The sequence below is a fragment of the Meles meles genome, chromosome 3 (genome assembly GCF_922984935.1).
Source record: "Meles meles chromosome 3, mMelMel3.1 paternal haplotype, whole genome shotgun sequence".
In the NCBI taxonomy this organism is placed as follows: Eukaryota; Metazoa; Chordata; class Mammalia; order Carnivora; family Mustelidae; genus Meles; species Meles meles.
In genome coordinates, this window is record NC_060068.1 from 99956482 (window position 1) to 99976961 (window position 20480).

General features: G+C 38.6%; 2 protein-coding genes across 5 annotated transcripts in view; one reads left to right on the forward strand and one right to left on the reverse strand.

Moving 5' to 3' along the window:
• The first annotated feature begins 2975 nt into the window (after positions 1–2975).
• On the forward strand, positions 2976–4232 carry GPR151 (G protein-coupled receptor 151). Its single transcript, XM_045999035.1, has one exon. It carries the CDS (start codon positions 2976–2978, stop codon positions 4230–4232), a length of 1257 nt encoding a protein of 418 aa, XP_045854991.1.
• A 1485-nt stretch (positions 4233–5717) lies between these two features.
• Positions 5718–20480, reverse strand: part of TCERG1 (transcription elongation regulator 1) — a 64827-nt gene continuing 50064 nt past the window's right edge. For 3 of the 4 annotated variants that reach the window (XM_045999425.1, XM_045999424.1, XM_045999423.1), the window contains 7 exons: positions 19155–19305; positions 14649–14813; positions 14147–14329; positions 11754–11933; positions 10906–10989; positions 9485–9585; positions 5718–8294 (listed from right to left, as the gene is read on the reverse strand). In XM_045999425.1, coding sequence (XP_045855381.1) covers positions 8093–8294; positions 9485–9585; positions 10906–10989; positions 11754–11933; positions 14147–14329; positions 14649–14813; positions 19155–19305 — 1066 coding nt within the window. In that variant the 3' untranslated portion in view covers positions 5718–8092. Of the gene's footprint in view, positions 8295–8581; positions 8676–9484; positions 9586–10905; positions 10990–11753; positions 11934–14146; positions 14330–14648; positions 14814–19154; positions 19306–20480 lie in introns of all 4 variants that reach the window. The other variant, XR_006817695.1, reaches the window with a different exon arrangement.

Consider the following 20480-nt stretch of genomic DNA (forward strand, 5'->3'; position numbering starts at 1 on the left):
GGCATTTCATAGAAAAGGAGTTTCACAACTTGTGGTCCTTGTGTCTGGCTTCTTTGACTTAGCAGAGTATTTTTGAGGTTTCCCCTATGTTGTAATATGTGTCATTCTTTTACACCGCTGCATAGTATTCCCTTGTACGAACGGAGCCATTTCTTTATCCGTTCACCAGTGCGGGCATCTGGGTTGTTTCCAGCATTTTGGGAGTGGGGAGGCTACTCGTGCTTTTCATCCCAAATAACTCTCCATTTTATTATTGTATTTTGTTTAAGATTTCATTGATTTATTTGAAAGAGATCACAAGTAGGCAGAGAGGCAGACACGGGTGGGGGGGAGCAGGCTCTCCGCTGAGCAGAGAGCCCGATGTGGGGCTCAATCCCAGGACCCTGAGATCATGACCTGAGCCGAAAGCAGAGGCTTGACCCACTGAGCCACCAGGCATCCCCATTTTATTACTGTATTGTATTGCTCAGTCCACCTCGCCAACATAATTTCTCCCCATGATCTCTTCTATCAAGCAGGAAAGGGGCTCAAATACTAAGTAAATCCCCAAAATAAATAAAAATAGGGAAACATGACAAGGGTCCATTATGCATACAACTTAATCCTGTATTAGAGAAAAACATGTTATCGACAAAGATCAACTTACAAATAAGAAACATGCATATGGGTTTTTTTCCCTTTAGGTTTGTTACCTTACATTTAGTCTTTAAATGGAAATGATGTCAAAATGAAGAAAAAGTGAACACAAGCTACAGATCACACTTGTCAGTACCTAGAGGCAGAAGTGCCAACAGATGAAAAGATCTGTCTGACTGATGCTTGGTCTTGGGGCTTGCCAAATGGGAGAATTTCTTTTTGTTACAAGCCCGTAGTCTCATTTTGAATTCTATGGTCAATGCTGATTCAGGAAAAACACCCCAAAACTCATTTTTAGTTCTCAGGGGGTTCAGAAAATAAATATATCTATACACATATGGGCACATATACGAGAGAGCAAATGTGCCTAAATGTTCATAACTGGTGAATCTGGATGAAATTTATATGAATTGCAGAACGTCTTGCATTCTTTTCTCTAAGTTTACAATTTTTTTCAAAATATAAAGTTCAAGTGCATTACCTGCAAAAACTATGGAAAACTCAGCCTTCCCATTCTTCAGGCCAAACATTTGGTCTCTAGCTGGAGCACTGGGGAGTCCTTCCCTGAGTCCATTTAATAGATTGGGGAAAGGACCACAAGATGGGCCTTTGTTTCCTTAGTTGTCTTTTAAAGATCAGACTTAAAAGCCTTCTGGAACTCATTTAGCTGTCTGTCATATGTCTTCAGGAGCCCGGAGCGCCCTAAGCTTTAAGTCATGACGGCATTGAGTCTCTGTCTCTGGTCCCTAGTGGATGTCCTCCACGTACGCCAGGTAATCTCTAATTTACACCATGTCCATTTGCTCCAAGTAGTGCTCAAGAGGTTTCTCTACATGCCCCCACCTCCCCCTTCCCGCCCCCCCAGAAGATGGCCTGGCCTCTTTACCTGCACAAATGCTGCTTTTGGGGTGTGCACCTATTATTTCCACAGCCGTAGTGCAAACTGGAGGGTTACGGCACATTGCTGGGACAAGGCCTCGTCCCCATTACCGTTTCCGAAGTTCCCTGACTTTCCAGAGGAAGAGGAAAGGCAGACAGATGCAAAGAAGCCCAGCACCACCGAGAGCTTTCCCACTCATCAGTGGCTGTTTATCCCATCCGTTCTTATCAGGTGAGGTTGGGGCTTTGAGGAATTTTGGAGTGGCATCCCTTTACTTTCCAGAGACGAACTGGAAAGCACAGCACCTTCTCAGTGCCCAACACTAAGCATTTCTGGTCAGCTGCACTCAGAGCAGGACACATCTTCACAAGCAATCCCACAACCCCTTTCCCTGAACAATTCTGGCTCCTCTGATTCCTCGAGTATCTTTTTCCACTAACCACCATAAAGCATCAAGACTGGTTCTAGAATAATTTTTTTCCAAGAACTTTCATGTAACTTTCTTTAAAAACGCCTTAAAGGTCTTCCACATAGGAATTCTTTTTTTCTCTTTTATTCCTCTTGTCTCGGTACATCTCGGCTTTCTCCCTGCAGAGCCGCCTAATTCATCACTCCGTTGTCTTCATCGTCCTCGCCTGTTGAAATCGTATTTCACATAGTCTAACTCAGAGTCTAAAATCCCTTCGAAAAAGCTCACAGTCGCTGGGCTAAGCTACAGACTAAAGCCGTCTGTAGGGAGATTTTCACGAAGGACTCCTTTACGGTTTGCATTTTCCTGCACGTCTGATCCCAGGCGCCTGCTGGTGGGGAGGCTGGGTCGAGGCAGCGGCTCATCTGTGCAGGGGGGAAAGCGGCACTGGTTCTTGCTTTAAAACAGGGCGGGTCCCCCCAACCTGCAACATCTGCATCCACCGGGACCTTGTTGGAAACGCACCGTCTTGGGCCTTGCTCCTGACCCCCCCACCCCAGAACAGGAACACAGGGGATTCTGGTGCAGGCTGAAATGTTAAGAGTCCCTCACTCAGAGGCAGTGGCTCCTGAATGACAGGCGGCAGTCAAGGTTTTAGAAACAGCTGGTTGAAAATAATTGCCTGACTGGCTCGGGACCCTCCTCCCCGGAACATCTCCCACTTATGTATGTTGTCCTCATTTATCATTTATGAGTATGTGGGGTTTTAACTCCACGGGGCTGACGATGTGACTTGAGGGCTGCTAATGAGCAGGATCCAAGCGCCCCCGCTGCCGGCCATTCAGGGCAGTGGTGGTGTCTCACAGGCGACAGAGCAGAGGCGAGCAGTCAATCTTCTGCCACATTCTGCTCTCAGGAAACAAGCAAGGGGAGGGTCCAGAGGCGTCATCTGACAGTGATGACAGCATATTTATTTCCTATGCAGAAGAGCCAAGGCAGGAAGACAGAAAGAAGTTAACTTGTGTAAGGACGAGCTGCGTGGGAAAGGTGATGCTGGCAGCTGCCTTTGCAGACGCCAACTCCAGCACCATGAACGTGTCTGCTCATCTCCACTTTGCCGGAGGGTACCTGCCTTCTGACTCAAAGGACTTGAGGACCATCGTCCCAGCTCTCTTGGTGGCAGTGTGCCTGGTGGGCTTCACGGGGAACGTTTGTGTGATCGGCGTCCTGCTTCACAGCGCTTGGAAAGGAAAGCCGTCCATGATCCACTCCCTGATTCTGAATCTCAGCCTGGCCGACCTCTCCCTCCTGCTGTTTTCGGCACCTGTCCGAGCTACAGCATACTTCAAAAGTGTTTGGGACCTTGGCTGGTTTGTCTGCAAGTCCTCGGACTGGTTCATCCACACATGCATGGCAGCCAAGAGCCTGACGACCGTTGCAGTGGCCAAAGTGTGCTTCATGTATGCAAGCGACCCAGCCAAGCAAGTAAGTATGCACAACTGCACCATCTGGTCAGTGCTTGTGGCCATCTGGGCTGCAGCTAGCCTGCTGCCCCTGCCTGAATGGTTCTTCAGCACCACCAGGCTTCACGAAGGTGTGGAAATGTGCCTCATGGATGTACCGCCTGTGGCCGAAGAGTTCATGGCCATGTTTGGTAAGCTCTACCCTCTCCTGGCATTTTGCCTTCCGTCACTCTTTGCCAGTTTTTATTTCTGGAGAGCTTATGGCCAGTGTAGAAAACGAGGAACCAAGACTCAAAATCTCAGAAACCAGATGCGCTCCAAGCAACTCACGGTGATGCTGCTGAGCATTGCGGTCACCTCCGCTGTCCTCTGGCTCCCTGAATGGGTAGCCTGGCTGTGGGTATGGCACGTGAAGGCCAGAGGCCCGGCCCCACCACAAGGTTTTATAGCCCTGTCTCAAGTCCTCGTGTTTTCCACCTCTTCAGCAAATCCTCTCATTTTTCTAGTGATGTCAGAGGAGTTCAAGGAAGATTTGAAAGGCTTATGGAAATGGATGATAACCAAAAAGCAACCGACTGCCTCAGAGTCTCAGAAAACACCAGCTGGCAACTCAGAGGCCCCTCCCGACAATGTTCCAGCTCCCGAGTCCCCAACATCCATACCAGAGAAAGAGAAAACTGGCTCTCCCTCCTCTGGCATAGAGAAAAGTGAGAAGACACAGATGCCCATCCTCCCTGATGTAGAGCAGTTTTGGCATGAGAGGGACACAGTCCCTTGTGTACAAGACAATGACCCTGTCCCCTGGGAACACGAAGATCAGGAGACAGGAGACTGTGACAAATAGGTTAAGTTTCAAAGCAAAACAAATTGTGATTATCGTATTGACTTACTGCTGCTTGCCAACACCACAGCCTTGAGCATATATAACCGAGTTAAATTACTGACGTTAGGAATTACAAAAATGCTTCACAGTATGCATTTTTGAAACGTGCAGTTTGGTACGTAGAACACCGTGGTGGGGTAATGATTGTGTTTCAGAACTGTACCTTGGCTACCCGGAGTTAAGCTGAGTGTCGTGTGAAGATGTTTCCAGCACACACAACCAGAAATTCCAGCTATTTTGTCCCTTTTCCACAACTGCGGTTTTATTGGGTGCTCCTTAGGACCATCCTACACCGGCCGGAGCAGAGCCCATCTTTGCCAAAAGCTGAACTCCTTTCCTTTTACTTTCTTCCTGAACCTGCTAGCCTTAATGTTGCTTACCAAACTTTATCTCATATAACCAAAGCTCAAAGTCTACTTCCACTTAAGAGATTTTAAACACATTAATGAATGTTAAGGAGTGATCCTCACGTACTTAATCCATATCGAACTTCCATGAGTGGAGTTGACAGACTAAGGATCACCACTTTAGTGTGGACTGATTTCAAACCATGATTTTAAGTTTAAGTAAATTCACACTTCAGCTTATCCTCAATAATCTGTTTCACTCGTCTTTCTAAAGTTACTTCTGTCTTCAGTTTCTAAGTCTGAGGATTTTAGCACCTTAGCTTACATTCTAAATTCTAATATGGAGAAAGAACTTTTTACTGCCCTTCTGTCTCTTCCCTGTTACCCCTTCCTCCCAATACCTCCTTTCAGTCAAGGTAAATAGAAGCTATAGTTAATGATAAAGGTAGCAATTGCTGCAGGCACCTCCAAGTATGAAGAAGGAATAGGGTCATCTTTCTTGTTAAATGATACTAAGTATCTCCCGAACACTCAAGCTGAACCTTGCCCAAGTTTTAAAATACCTAAGGGTCTTTGTTATAAAGATGATCAAGAGTAACAAGAAAAGGATTTATGTTTAAGAAAAAAAAAAGTAGGGAAAGAAAAACTCCATGGATACGAAACAGAATTTGTCTAAGAAAGCAAACAGCACAAGGGCAATACAGAAAAAAGCAGACTATGAAACTGTGTTCCCAAACATATTACTGGTGTAGTTTGGATAAAAGGCAGTAACTATTCATTTTGCGGCAAGGTAAAGCATACCCAATAAAACATGATTATGATACATTTCTTTCCCTATTAGATATAAGGACACTTATCCACAATTCTTGATTACTTTGTAATGGAACTCTGGGGCATTTGCACTGAAGGGTTCCCTCAGGAAAAACACTGCCTGGAGAAGCCATGGAGAAGTTAAAATATAAAAATATGCTGTGGACAGAACTTTTATGTTTAAAAAAATGTTCGGTCTGTGGGGTTTTTGGTTTGTTTTTTGTCTTTACAAATGGTTGTGGTTTACTTTTCAACACAGAAGATAGGGCTGTTTTCATTTCACTTGGTTCATTACAAATTTTATTTTAAGGCTCACAAGATCACAAAGTACAATTTAACGCAAATATCCAAATATTGTTTTGTGAGACAATAGTTATACAAAGGGAGTACCTTTAGAATCGTCTGTGATGAGCTATTTGAATTAAAGACTATCCATTATATATAGTAAATGTTCAATGTAAGCTTCCAGTGTTTGACATTCTAACTTGTAAACAAATAAAAACAATTGCTTTATTTCAGATAGTTTGGGAGACTTAAAAGCTGTCTTTGTTTGAATCCTCCTTTCAAAATCATCATTTGGCACAATGGGAACTTAATGGGGAAGTCAGACCTTAACACTGATACAGGTCTCTGGGTAAACTGAATCAAGTATTTTTAAGGAGTTTGCTGGTAAGCGCCAAGTCAGGATGGACATTTTGAGACAGTGTAATTACAATGACCTTTTCATTAAGAACCTACACAGTACTGACTTGATCTGTTAAAGAAATCTGCATAGTAAAGTTTGATTTGCACCTTAAATGAACAAACAAATCCCAAATATTTAACAACAGAAGTGGAAATTAGAATAGGTATCACCAAACCATTTTTTTTTTCACACTTTTCACCTGTGAGGAACAGAAAGTAGCGAATGGGCAAACAATACTATCTGGAATTCAGAAAAATAAAATAAAACATTCTACAAAGTTCACTTTGCGGGTTATATTCCTATAATAGTTGTGTTCCTTTTGGTAAACACCGTAGTTTCGTTCTGCACAGAACTTAAAAGCCACTCAATAGAATTACAAAAATGACCTTCGAAAAAAGGGAGAAAAATATTTTGTTAATTTTTCAGTTGAAGAGGTTAAGACCTTAGGTAACTCCAGTTTCCTACATATGTAATTTCTGTGGCACTTCATATACTTAAGTACTAAGTAACATGTGAACGAGTCCATGTATGCTTGTGATGTGTGTCTGCGTGCACATGACATACAAATACAGATCTATTGGTTCTTCCTCATTTTATGTTTTGTTGCAGTCACAGCTGGCGTGAGGGAACAGGGAAAATAAATTTATCCAATTAACATATTTCTGTGGTACTTCGAAATGAGAAATCTATGAAGGAATGGGACAGAGGAGTCTTTAAACTGGGGCGGTATAGCTAGGAAGGGCAAGTGGGGGTCAAAGGTGGGTACCATGGTACTCTGTGCAGGACACACCGAAAGGATGCCAAGAAGGCATCAATCGGCCACATGGTAATATAAAAGACAAAAACAAGTCAACAAACAAACAAATCTGGGTCTTCTTGCTATGAAGCAATAAGATATTGCTAAGAGACTGAGCACCAAAATAGTTCTTTACATTCCTTCCCTTTTATACGGCAAGTAATTTATTATATTCAAGCCTTTAAAAACTATGTGGTATTTAGGGTGTAAAGTCAGCTTTCTTTGTGCCAAATTACATTTGCTACTGCTTTTAAGAACAGGTTTAAAAGAAATTTTTTAATAAATTCTTTAACAATAATCATATACAATCCACATATATAAAAAGGGTTGGTTTATTGTAGTTCAAATACATAAACTGAACATTCAAACATCTTAAAATTAACTTTAGAAACAAAAGTTTAACATTCAAACAGGAGTATAGTTTACAGGGAACACCCAAGAAAGATAATTTGTTGTCTAATCCAGAATATTGATAAAGATCACTTAATGGTAAATAAAATGTGTTTAACCAGCATTCCTATTCTGGCCAACATGTTAGTTATGACCATGGTTCCATACCTGAGAAGAAATTACTAAATAAATCTTCTCTTAGGCTAAACAACAAGACTTGGCCTCTAATTCTGAGGGGATAATCAAAGCACATAAGTGAACAAACAAAACTAAAGTGTTCTTTAGAGACAAAGGTAAAAGTATGTCCATTATAATAATCTTAGCCTCTGGAAGATAGGAATTCAATTTTCAGTGTTTTCTCTTTTACCCGCTTTAAAAAACAAAATCAAAACAAAACAACCCCCAACTTAGGTTTTCTTGGAGTCTGTGGTATTTGCATTTTGGAGTTCAAACCACAAATGCTCTTACGTCTTGCATGTTTAACACTGCTAGAAAGAACGTCACCAAAAGTCACTGACTTCCACACCTCATAAAAGGATGATTTTTAGCTTCGAGATTTTAGATTTACTAGAGACAGCCTATATTTGAGTATGTATGTCAGTCATGCCACACAAAGAAAAGCATAAATTATTTCCAAAGTGTTCTCTGTTCAGAAACGGTTCACGAATGCTTCTCCTTCTGTTCGTCAGATGGTTCTGCAATAGTTTGACTAATGCACATACATGTAAAAACCTGAAAATTGGCTCATGCAAGCGTTCTGAATGAAGATCCCCCTGTGGAAGAGTACTGAGACTTATTTTGTTGATCGTCTTGTGGGCTCTGACGCTGTGGGAGGCGGGGGTGGACCCCGGCGGTCCAGGTCATCCACATATGCCACAATCAGTTTACGCCTCTCCTCGGGCACACAGTCTAGTACTAGATACCGTTTGTCGTTCTGCAAGATTTTTTCTACATCTTTCAGGTGCTGATCAGATTCCTGGATTAGCTTTTTGGATCTGAAATAAGAAAAGAAGTCCAAGAATTACTGACTGCTGTTCCTAGGTCTTTCAGAAATGAGCTGGAAATGTCCATCTAGTTCCTAATCGTGTTTCCATTTTATTTATTATTATTATTTTTTTTTTTTTAAGAAAAATTTCACTGCAGTGGTCACCTTTGTAAGTCGCCTCAGCAAAGACTCCAAGGAGTGAAAGGGCCTCAGAAGCTGAATTACCCTCCCGCCCCTGCTGGTGGTCCCTCCAGATCAGGGCTGAGGGTGGGTAGGTAAATCTTGCCCGTGCTGTACCTGTTCTGTGGATGAACAGAGGACTTCAGTCTGCGGGGCTGCCAATCCCAGCATCTCTCACAAGCTTTCACTTTCACATCTTTCACTAAATTAACTATAAAAATGTAGAAAGAAGTCTTACTTCACATCTAATTTAAAAGCCCAAGCTGATGCAAAACATTAAGGATCCTGACCAAAAAAATCCAATGACAAAATATCTAAAAACCACACCCTCAGCACTATCTATCCTCCCGTGCACATACCCTTCATTAAGATGTTTCCAATTTTTCTCTTAAAGGAAGAAAAGCTGGAGCATGAAACAAAACTGTTTCCTGTGCACTGACTGCTAAGCAACGTTAACTTGTTTTCCTGATGGTAAAACTGTTGGGAATGTGGAACTACTGGGCATGTTACAGAGAAATCTTGTTTCAAAACTCTGATTTTATCATTTAAGATTTTTAAAGTATCTAGCAAACTGCTACCGTCTAAAAAAAAATGTTTTTGCTGAGCTTAAATAAGATGATTTCAAGCTTTCAACCTGTTCCACAACACTGAATAGTCTTCAAAGGAAGCAAAGATAATGGATAGTGAAGGATTATTTTAAAAGTCTCTTCACGAATACAATTCTTAAATAGGGGTACTCCTAAAAAAGCAGTGAAGTAAAAACAAAAGTGTGTCTAAAAAACTGGATGGGTGGGTAACACAAAATAAGAATTGACATCTGGGCCCTTTCTTTAAAAAAAAAAAAAAAAAAGGGTAACGTAGATATGGGCTGTATTTGGCCTTTGATAAAAAGTTAGCTTCTTCTTATTCCTAAAAATTAATAATGTCAACATGTGTGTGAATGCAAAGAATGCTTTGGCCATTAGAGTAAGGACTAGTAAAGACAATGACTGCTGATATGAAACATTTCATTGCACACACCTATAGGTTATAAATTTGGTCTCTTTCAAAAGCGTCCTGAAGTCAGCTTTGGCTGTGATGTATTTGTCTCTGATGTATTCTTCAAATTCTCTTTGTTTTTTCTGCAAAAAGACAGTAAAATTAGAAAGAAAAAAAAAAGTCACTAATTCCAAAATTAGAGTCAATTACTTATTAAACCAGTTATTTTTAAGTCACGTTATAAATAATTCAAAAGGAAAAGGCACTAAGGTGCATTTTTGTTCATGTAACATTCACTAAAATGCAAAATGCACAAGTACATTTTTAAGGCTGAAAGAAACCAAGAACAAGGTCCCATACGCTGTATTAGCAGTAGCTAAGACTGGAGGGCTTGCTAGGTGCAACACTGCTGAGGGTTTGATGAGACTACTTCCCTTCATGTTCCTAACAACCTCAAGCGGTAGACGCTCTAAAAAATAAAGAGATTAAGGGGTAAACGTGCCTTTCCTATAGACCACATTTCTCTCTTCTAGCACCAAGACCATAATGAGGTATGACTTATGGGGAACCCCAACTAACAGTCATGACTTTACTAAGTGATACTGAACATTTAGCTTTTCTACTAAGGGAATAGGAATGATGGGTATAAACTCTATGGACAAAAAAGTAAATACAATTAAATAAAATTTTACAAGACCTTATTGTCAATTGTGAACAATCGGCAAAGTTAGAAACTGAAACTGGACCTGTCAGCTATCAGTCTACCACTCTTCCCCAGTCATGTGTAGTTTGTGGTCCAGACCATCTACAATCCAACTTGTTAAAGTCAATCTATGGGGCTGTGCACTCTAGACCTGGAGAAACCAACCAGGCAAGGAGAATGATGGGGATCGAGAACAAATGAAAGGCAGAGGGCTAACATAAGACAGCAGTCAGCTATGGCTCCCTTAGTCTCATTCACTATTTCAGAACCCAACTGACTTCATTTCCCACACGGGAGGCAGAGTGCAACAGAACAGAGCTTGGTTTCTAAAACTTCACTCATCTGACATTCCTCTACTCCAGTGTCTGGAGCACAGAGGAACAAGAAGTGGTGTTACAGCATTCTGTTAGGAGGGCTCAGGGGCTCTGACGGCCTGGTACCAGTGTGAATGCATCTATCTAGCGGGACCTGTCTATATAATGAATAAAAACTAGAGCTTCATTAAATGAAGCTCTAACATCCCCGAAGACAGGCCTGACCCCAAGGATTAAATTTTCAAGTTTCTACTGTGCTTTCCTGTTTATGTATTGTGCAAGACAAAAAATAGGAATTTAAACTTCAGATTTATTTCTCATACTCTTAAAAGTTATTCAACTAAAACCATCAATTTCATTTTGGTCAAGATACTAGAGGTACTAATTAAGCACCCAGTTAATATTTATAAACTGACAGTAGTAAATCCCAGATAAAACCCTCTTACCCTGTCACTGGAGGAGAACTTAATGCACCGAGGATCTTCTTTAATGATTTTTTTAACTTCTTTCCATGTGGATGTTAAGGTAATCTTTGAAAGGCAAGTGAATAAAAACACATCAATACAATTCACTTTTATTGAGAGGGCCGAATGGGCAGCACATGTAGTACATGGTATCACACTGACCTGGCATCTCTTGTAATGCCCAAATGTAACGGGACTAGTTAAGGACAGGGAAGCAGCTTTAATGCAATTTCTTTTTGGCTTGCCACAAGAGTTATTTTCATGGCCATTATTTCAATGTGGCCTTAAGACTATCACCTGCAAACCCTGTGTCTCCACAGGTAACACCATTAACTTCTACAGAAACCATCACCAAAAAGAGATCAGATAATCAGGAGAAAACCTGAACAACAGAGGGTACAAACTGCCAGTCCTATAAAGGAGTCGGGGTGGGGGCAAAACAAAAGTAATATAAACCACGTCAGAAAAAAGAGCCTTGAAATTCTGGATAGCTTCTTCAGTTTGTGCCAAACTGAAAATGGGGTAAAAGATGGAATCTATTAAACTCACCAGGAGGGATCAATGATCACACAGCTAGGACCTTATGAACTACCACAAGAGCAAGTACGAATACGGAAACTGCAGAAGGAAGTAATTTCTATATAGTAAGTATGCCATGAACATTTTACTTAAAAAAGGAGAAATAAAGTCAGAGAAGAAAGTATCACAAAACTCATGAATTCCAGTAACGGCTCTAAAGACCATGACGCCAATAATCACATCAATGTTTTACTTTTAGAATTATTGATGAAGGCCCATCTAGATTAAAACAAGGAAAACAAGGGACTTACTGCAGAAGTTTCATCCAGAAGTTGCCTAAAGTGCTCCCTCTTCTTTTTGGTAAGTGCTTCAATGTGTTCATTAAAAAGCTTCTCTTTCTCCTCTCTTTCCAACAAGGATCCAGATTCCCAACGGTGATCTTTGCGCAGAGTCCTCCGAGTATCAGACCATGACACATCTGAAGAGCGTACCTAAAAACGAACCAAAAAATTGTATCACCAGAGACCTATATTCTCATATTTCAACAATAAAAGGCTTATTTTAGTTTAGGAATGATACATTTAGTAATAAAAGCTTCTGATGATTCCACCCTAGTTAAGCAGTCACTGAAAATCTCCTTTTTTAAAGCCAGAAAGCCCTCCGCTGAAAGCTCACCTAAGCTGTCAAGTATGGATTTAGAAGTGGAGAAGGATGAAGAGAAGAATTTCTATTTAACATCTTACCAACTTTTAGTACATGAAATGGATACAAATAAAACAGGAAATATCTTACTATATACTAGAGAGGTCACAGGGAAAAAAACCACTCAACAAATCTTGAGCTCAAATGTGTACTTATCAACTACATAAGGAAAGTGACACTTCTGAACGTAAGGAAGAATTAACATGGCTAACAAGAGAAGACATGGCGGACCCAGCTGGCTCAACAACCAGCAGAAAGGTACGCGTCACAGTTGCAAATGGCATCACAGGTTGTTGCTAGTCACATTGCTGCCAATGCTAAGAAATATGGGAGGCTGGAAAGACAGGTAAGAAAGAAGAAAAATACAAAAACTTTTATTTAACCAACATTTATCAAGCATCGATAACCGTGTCAGCTGAACACAGAGCCTGATACTGGGAAAACAAGTGAGACACCATCCCTTCCTTCAAAGGACTTTTTTTTTTTTTTTTTTTTTTAGATTTTATTTATTTATTTGATAGACAGAGATCACAAGTAGGCAGAATCCCAAGACCCCGAGACCATGACCTGAGCCGAAGGCAGAGGCTTTAACCCACTGAGCCACCCAGGCACCCCCAAGGACTCACTTTTTTTAAGGGAAAAGAGGGGTATAACCAAATAATCGCAACAGCATGTAGCAAGGGCTGCAGAGTTGTATGCTGAACACAAGGTGGCAAAGGAAAACAGGAAAAACAAATCCGCCTTAGATGGGTCAAGATCAACCTCACAAGAGAGAGATTTGAGTGTGATCTTAAACAATGAATTTGTTACTGCAGCAGGAAGCATTCTAGGTCGAGGGACTGGCATGAGCAATGAGAGGATTCATTAATATATAAGTATGGTTCATCAGAGTTAAGTTCAGAAACGCTGGAGCTTAGGGGGCAAGAGAGGAAACCAAAGAGGGTAACATAACAAAAGGTTGGAGAGTTAAGAAATGAATAGCCTGATATATTATGCTAAGAAGATGGAGTTTTAAATGTAGGTGACCATTAGAAGCACAGAGAAGCTTATCTCTCTGTAAGCCACAGGGACAGTGACAAAATCATTTGGTTTTTACGAAGATTTCTATAACTGCAATAAAGAGGATGAATTTGGGGAAAGTAAAAGCAGGGAGAACAATCACAGAATGACTGTAACTGTCCAGAGAACAGAAAGAGAAAAGTGAAAACAGATCATCAGAAGAAAGGGAAGAAATCAGAAGACGTGACAATAGTAATGAAAAGAAGAGAAGAGGGGAAGAGAAACAGAGACGGTGACAGGGAGAAGGGACAAAACAAGTAAAACAGCAGAGCGGCCTTGGGCATTCACTATACAGAGAACACCCTACACACCTCAACAACCCTGGGTGATGCGGAAGGGTTTTTCAAGAAAATTCCAGGGTATCTCCTGGGGTTAGTACACCTCCAGTTCTTTCTAGATCTCACACCGTCTACATGTACAATAATTCATCATCACAGTGGCCCTAAATCATCAAAGAAAAAGGTTTAATTATGTTCAGCATATTTTATTACTATGGCATGCGGTGTGTGATAACGTAACATGACTTCCATCAAGAATAAAGAACTTACCTTTGAGACTAAAAGATCATAAATTTTTATATATACAAAATATCTAATCTCTGAAAATGTTAAATAACTAGGGTTTTCCTATTCTAACGGTGCTAATACCAAAAATTCAATTTTATTTTATTTATTTTTTTTTTTTTTAAGATTTTATTTATTTGACAGAGAGAGAGATCACAAGTAGGCAGAGAGGCAGGCAGAGAGAGAGGAGGAAGCAGGCTCCCTGTGGAGCAGAGAGCCCGCAAAAACTCAATTTTAAAACACTTTATAAAACAACTTACCAAATTATCTCTCTCAGAGTCAATTTAAATATGAAAATTTTCATTAACAACATAATATAATAGATCTCTAATATCCAGTACTATAAAGGGGTGGGGGAGCAAAACAAGAATAATACATACCATGTCAGACAAAAGAGCCTTGAAATTCTGGATAGCTTCTTCTCGTTTGTGTTGCTCTCTCTCTCGGTCTATTTCTTTTGTTTGTTCTGAACGAGCCTTTTGGACCTCTCTTTCTCTTTCTCGAAGGCTTGCCTCAATGCGGGCTTGCCTTTCAAGCTCTTTTTCTTTTTCGGAGTCTAAATTCTGTAAAAGTAAAATTACAGTATCAAAATATGTTTCCACAGAGTAACTAGCTGCCAAATAAAAAATCTCAAACCTGGTTTTTACCAAGGATACTCCTAAACACTATACCTTGTTTCCACACCAACTACTAAAGATTCTTGTATTAAGAATACTAACCCTCTCTCACTCACTCTCATCAAATAAATAAATAATATCTTGGGGGGGGGGGGAGCATACCAAAAAGAAAAATTCCAAATCCCAAACAGGTGTGAATACCTTTATAATACAATTAAGAATTTTATTATTCCATGCTTACAGTACAAGTAAACACAACAGTTACCTTGGCTATTTTTTCAATATACTGTTTGAAAAGGTCTTCTCTCATTGATGAACTGTCCACTGCTTTGTAACGTGGGTCACTTTCCACTTTGTCTTTCACTTTGCTCCATCGAGATTGACTGTCCAGGTGATGATTAGATAACAGTTCAAAGAAATCCGATTTAATCTGTATTTCAAAACATGTAGTGGGATAGGGGGGAAATATGCCATGAGAAATTCCTCATATGCAAACATTTTAACCAGAAAAAAGTATTCACTTACCTTAAAGATGGGAATACTAATAACTTTTTAAATACATGTATTTAGAGTGAAGTAATTTTTAGTAAAAAAGATTATCAGAATCACTCTTTTAGGAAAAATATAAAATTTTAGGAAAAATATAAAAATCAACACACACACAGCTCTCATTTAAAATCTACCAAATTCAATATAAATCATTTTCTCCAGTGAAATTACTGAAATACAGAAAAATAAAATCTTAGGTTGTTTCTAACTTTTGCATTTCAGAACTGCCATTTTTTTAAAAATAAGAATTCACATTTATTTTTAGGTAAGATTCAGGCTTATGAACTGATACTAAATTATACTTTAATATCAAGACATAAGAATGACTTATTTTAAAAAGTAGACAAATAACATTTTTTGTTACAAAAGGCGAATTTAGAAAGAGTTGAGCACAAATAAGTCGTATTCATTTGAAAATTGAAAGTATACTGTCAAATGTCTAAAAAAGATAAAAAAAAAGGCAAATTTTTGTAATTTAGTTTAAAAAAGCAATGTTCACACCCTTATATATACAGAATTTCTATGGCCATAATCATTACGCAAACTTTATTTAGATCTTTTGTATTTTTTAGCCATTAAATATATACGCCTTTACCATTAAAGAACTCAAAATAAAAGTTTTAATGAATTAACATTCTTAACCAATCAAGGACCAAGTTAGCAACATTATACCAAGGGTATGAAATGGTATTAATCCTTTAGTGTCAACATGTAAAAAACTTAGAATCCCTTTCCCAAACTGTAATTCTCATTTTTTTTAAACAGGGAAGAAAGGGATAAAGGAGGCATTTATTTTTATGCACCTTTGAGGTCCTGTTTAAAAATTTAGTCTCATTTAAAATTATCCTGTACTCCTACCAGGGGAGACTCATGAGGTAGCAGTAATTCAACAGAGGATTCTGACCATGTCAAGAACCTCTCCTCCCCATAGGGATTAAACATCCTGGCTTCCCACCTGATCAAGGGAATGAGAAATTAGGAATGGAATCATTCTTTGTACGTATTCCAACCCTCACTTCCCCTATGAGAGGATTAAAAGGGCAGATGAGGTCCTTTCTGGAAAACAGCTATAAGTTTACAAGCAAGTTTCCCTATTAGAGATTTTTTTTTAAAAAAACAAGAGCTAACCAGCTCTGGATTTCTTTACTACTGAACTTAACTCTTGCCTTTGTTTGGAATAGTAAGAAATACTCATAAACCCAGTATTTCCAGACAGTGAAAAAGAAACTACTTGATACAGTGATTTAACAATTCTGTTCATCTTGGGTACTCTGTATCTGACATGATGAACACCCAATTCTTAGATGCATATAGCCACAAAGCAAAATTGACGAAATTTATGTGAAATAAAGCATGCAAGCTGTATCAAACAGGAATCTTTCCAAGCCATAGGAATTTAAATTGACTTAGGACAATTTTCACATATTAGACATGAAACCTATGAAGTAAGGATTATCATACAGGTTTTTAAAAATGTGTGATGTATAAACACAGTGAACTTTAAATAAAGTTAAACTTCCTTTCACTGTGGATACTACCGTCACAGGCTAATTACATGGTTTACCAAAGCTGCTATTTGTATGGGAATTACTTAACAACTGCATAAATGTCAAAAAAATTATATATAAGTTACACTAGCAGCAATTCAAAGCCTTATATCCCCAATTTTCTTCTCTCTCCAAATGGAAGTACCTTACCATCTAAGCTGTTCAGTTTAATAGGAAAAAACAGTCTCCCTAGCCTAATGTACTGTAACAAAAATATTTAACTTGTTCAAAATGAAATTTAAGGGAGGGTAGGGAGAAAAATGCCAACTTTATGAGAGGATTAATTCCATTATATGCAACTTCAAATGTGCTGTTCTAAAAAGTATATTAAACCATAATTTTATAAAAATTGGTTATAATTTAAAAATTTTAATAAAATAAAAAAAAACTTGAGGGTAGCTACAAAACAGCCCATTAAAATAAGCAGAATTTTAGGGACTTTTTTTTTTTTTATAAAACTGAAAATTACCAGTAAAGCTGTATGAAAATGATTTTACCCTTTAGCTTAAAAATGTCTAATGAAAGGGGAAAAAAAGCAACTTCACCAAAAGTCAATGTCCTTCAGAGGTTTTTGACTCAGCAAGTAATTAATTACCTTTAAACCCTTACTATTCAGCTATTAATTGCATTACCTCAATGCTACAAATAGCAGCTAGAGAATCACAAGAATAAAGAAACTCCAATATACCAGCACATGCTACTAGCACTAATCACCATCCAATTATGTGATTTTTAGAAAATGTGATTAAAAAAAGGTATAGACAATATACTCCATAAAAATAAATGCACAGCAAAAGTCATGAAGAAACTTCATTAACCAGCTACTTCTCAGAATGTAAATATAAAATAAACTATATTTAAACCCTTACTTTAAAGATTTCTGTTTCATGGCCTGGTTAGTAATTCTGCATTCTTTAAACTGGTTAAGAAAGTTTTCACTTTAGTAATTTCTAGCCTTTTTAAAAAAAAATTAAGGAATAATACAAAACCAAACCTACAGAGAATTAATTTTACAATCAAAAGAAAATAAAGCTGTATGTATTAGGTTTATTTAGATGTAATGTCTATTTAATTTACTTCAGTTAACACATTCTGGGCACAACTCTCATCACTTCATAAGGAAAAAGACTAAAAAAATATAAAGTACCGGAACTGTGGGAGGCTAAAGTCACCACACAGAGATACCAATTCTTTCCTCACTAGGGAATCCCACAATACTTTGCGTATCAGTGATTGACAGCTGTCAGACTGAACTGATTGACAGGCCGCACAGCACAAAACTGTAAAGTCTATCCACTTGTTATAAAACAGAATACACAAAATAGTTACAAAAAAAGTGTTTAGAAAAAGAACATTAGTTACAAATGCAAAGAGAAAAACATTCAATTTGTATAAATCACACAGTAGCAATCACTTATTTACTTGTTTTTCTTTAATCAAATAGGTTTTATTACTAAAAGTCCAAAGTAGCAAACAATTCATTAACATGACTAATTCAACACTCAATTTTGTACATTTCCTGAGAAGCATAATCATTTGGAAAAAAAAAAAAAGTGGACAGTTATATAATTCTGAAAGGATCTACACTGAAGCCCAATAAATAATTCTGAAAGGATCTACTCTGAAGCCCAATAAGCATGTAATCAGGAAATTTCAGGTATTTCTGACAAAAAGTCATGTCACTCAATACTACTGCTATTTACACTGAAAGAGGCTTCTTCTCAGTAAGAGAGGTATTACTTCCCTAACAACATTTCTTAACAAAATTTGTGATGTTTTAACTTTCTGGAATAACAGGCCACTTTAAATGTCAAAAATGATTAGGCTTCAGAGGTTCTTTCTCTCCATTCACAAAGCACACAGGGACACTAAGGAGAGTGGCTGCATGTTTTGATGGTTCACGCACCACTGGTGCCATCTCCACCAGTCTGCTTCTCCGGTGGTGGGCTCCTCTCCATTCCTGACGCTGCTATCAAATGACATTTGGAATTCATTAATCTTTAATAGCTGACCTTTATTTCTGATAAGCAATAATTTATATGTAAGATATGTTTGCTAAAAGATTAGAAAGTCACTAAAATGCTATCTTTTAGAAGGCAAAAAAGATAAAAAAGCTTTTTGAAATTTAAAGGTTACCACTTATTAATAACCTTGAAATCTTAGTAGGCACCAGTGAATAAACAGACCTAACAGTCAGTCCTGGGTTTATTGGGCATCTCAGTATTAATAAAATGTAAATGCAAAATAAAATATAAAGCAAATCTAGGTAGTTTAGTGAAGTTAGTAAAATATAAATCATGGGGCACCTGAGTGGCTCACTTGGTTAAGTGTCTGCCTTGGCTCAGGTCATGATCCCAATACCTGGGATCAAGCCCCACATGGGGCTCCCTGCTCAGTGGGGGGCCTGCTTCTCCCTCTTCCCCTCCCCTGAGTTGTACTCTCTCTAGCTATCTCTCTCAAATAAATAAATAAAATCTTTTAAAAAATAAAGATCAGGAAAGTAAAGGGCAATTCACACCACAAAAAAATAACTATAAAACTTACCTTATAAAGCTAAACAGTAAATGTGAGTCCTGCAATTTATGCCCATGACAAGATTAGCAACACAGCCCCACATTAGTCCTCTCCTATTCACACTCCCATCAATCACACCACCACAACTAAAACCATCTTACCTTCTCACCTCTGGTCTTCGAATCTTCTTTCTCTTTCTTTCTTGCAGCTGCCACAAATTCATTAAACAAGGCTTCTCGATCTTTCATCTTTTCAATCGCTTTGAATCTTGAATCTTTAGCATGCTTGGCTGCAAATTCGCTAAAAGTAGCTCTGTAACAAAATGGCAAGTGTGCTAACTTTGGTAGAGCTATTTCTGCTTGCAGAAAGGTATAGCAGAAGATACCATTTTTCCAGCAAGAGTATGTACCAAAGAGTCATGGAGCTCCAATATCTGCCCAAATAGGGAATAATGAGCTACAGACAGGGGTAAAAAAAGGGCTAAAGGGTGAAAATGTGGTTAGCACTTTGTATACTATCAGCAGTGACACTGGGGAATAACACATCAGAGAGCAAAAAATGTATATGCTTCAAGAGACTTCAGAGCTAATCTATTTCCACACTAAAAGGAGGATCAGTCTTGCTTCTAGCTGTGGAGGAGTAACTTTACTGAATTAGCTCTCCTTCCAGAAACAACTATCGAATAGGATAAAATATATGAAGCAACTGATTGCAAAACAGTGGACAGCAGGTAGAGTACAAAGACTGAGGAAAGCCCCACTACCCTCTGCCTCAGAACAATTTTCCAAGAAACTACTCCAAACAGAGTACAGTGGTCTAGTTTGGGTGCTAAATTGGCAGAGGAAAAAGCTATAGGAAGAGAGTACCCCATAAGTATACCAAAAAGCAATTCCCCACGAGTGTATGGCCAAGACTGGACCGCAACAGTAGGGAAAGACCGCGCCCACCCCCAGCAAAGTGCTACATGGTTAAGAGCAAAAATTACCTTAGAAACTGATAGCAGAAAAAAGAACAGCATTAGGACAATAAAGTCCACAAAAGATGCAAAAGGGAGACAAAGCTAGACTGCTGAAAAACACCCTCCACTTTCTGAGAGCCACACTAAGAAAGCCTTAAATCAAAACTAAATTAACATATCAGCCTATAATAAAGTGAATTGCCTGTGAAAACAAAAACCCAGAATTTCCAACATTAAATCAGAAAACACTAAATATACAAATGCATAATCCATTCCAAAAATAATTTTCATCAACAGAAATTAAACCCAAATGCCCAGATATTGTTCTATGCAGAGACAAATCCTTTGAAATTATTATAATATACTGAAAGGATTAAAGAAAATTAGGTTCAAGGAACTAAAAACAAGGTCTTAATGAATGAACAAAAAAGGGAAGTTTCAGCAAAGATACAGAAAATAGAAAAAAAAGAACCTAAAGCTAACTGAAAGGAAAAATTCAATGGATGGGCTTATTAACAAAAGATGAGAC

What these genes read in the sequence shown, in the direction of transcription:
- GPR151 (XM_045999035.1), top strand. Translation starts at nt 2,976, where the DNA reads ATGCTGGCAGCTGCCTTTGCAGACGCCAACTCCAGCACCATGAACGTG.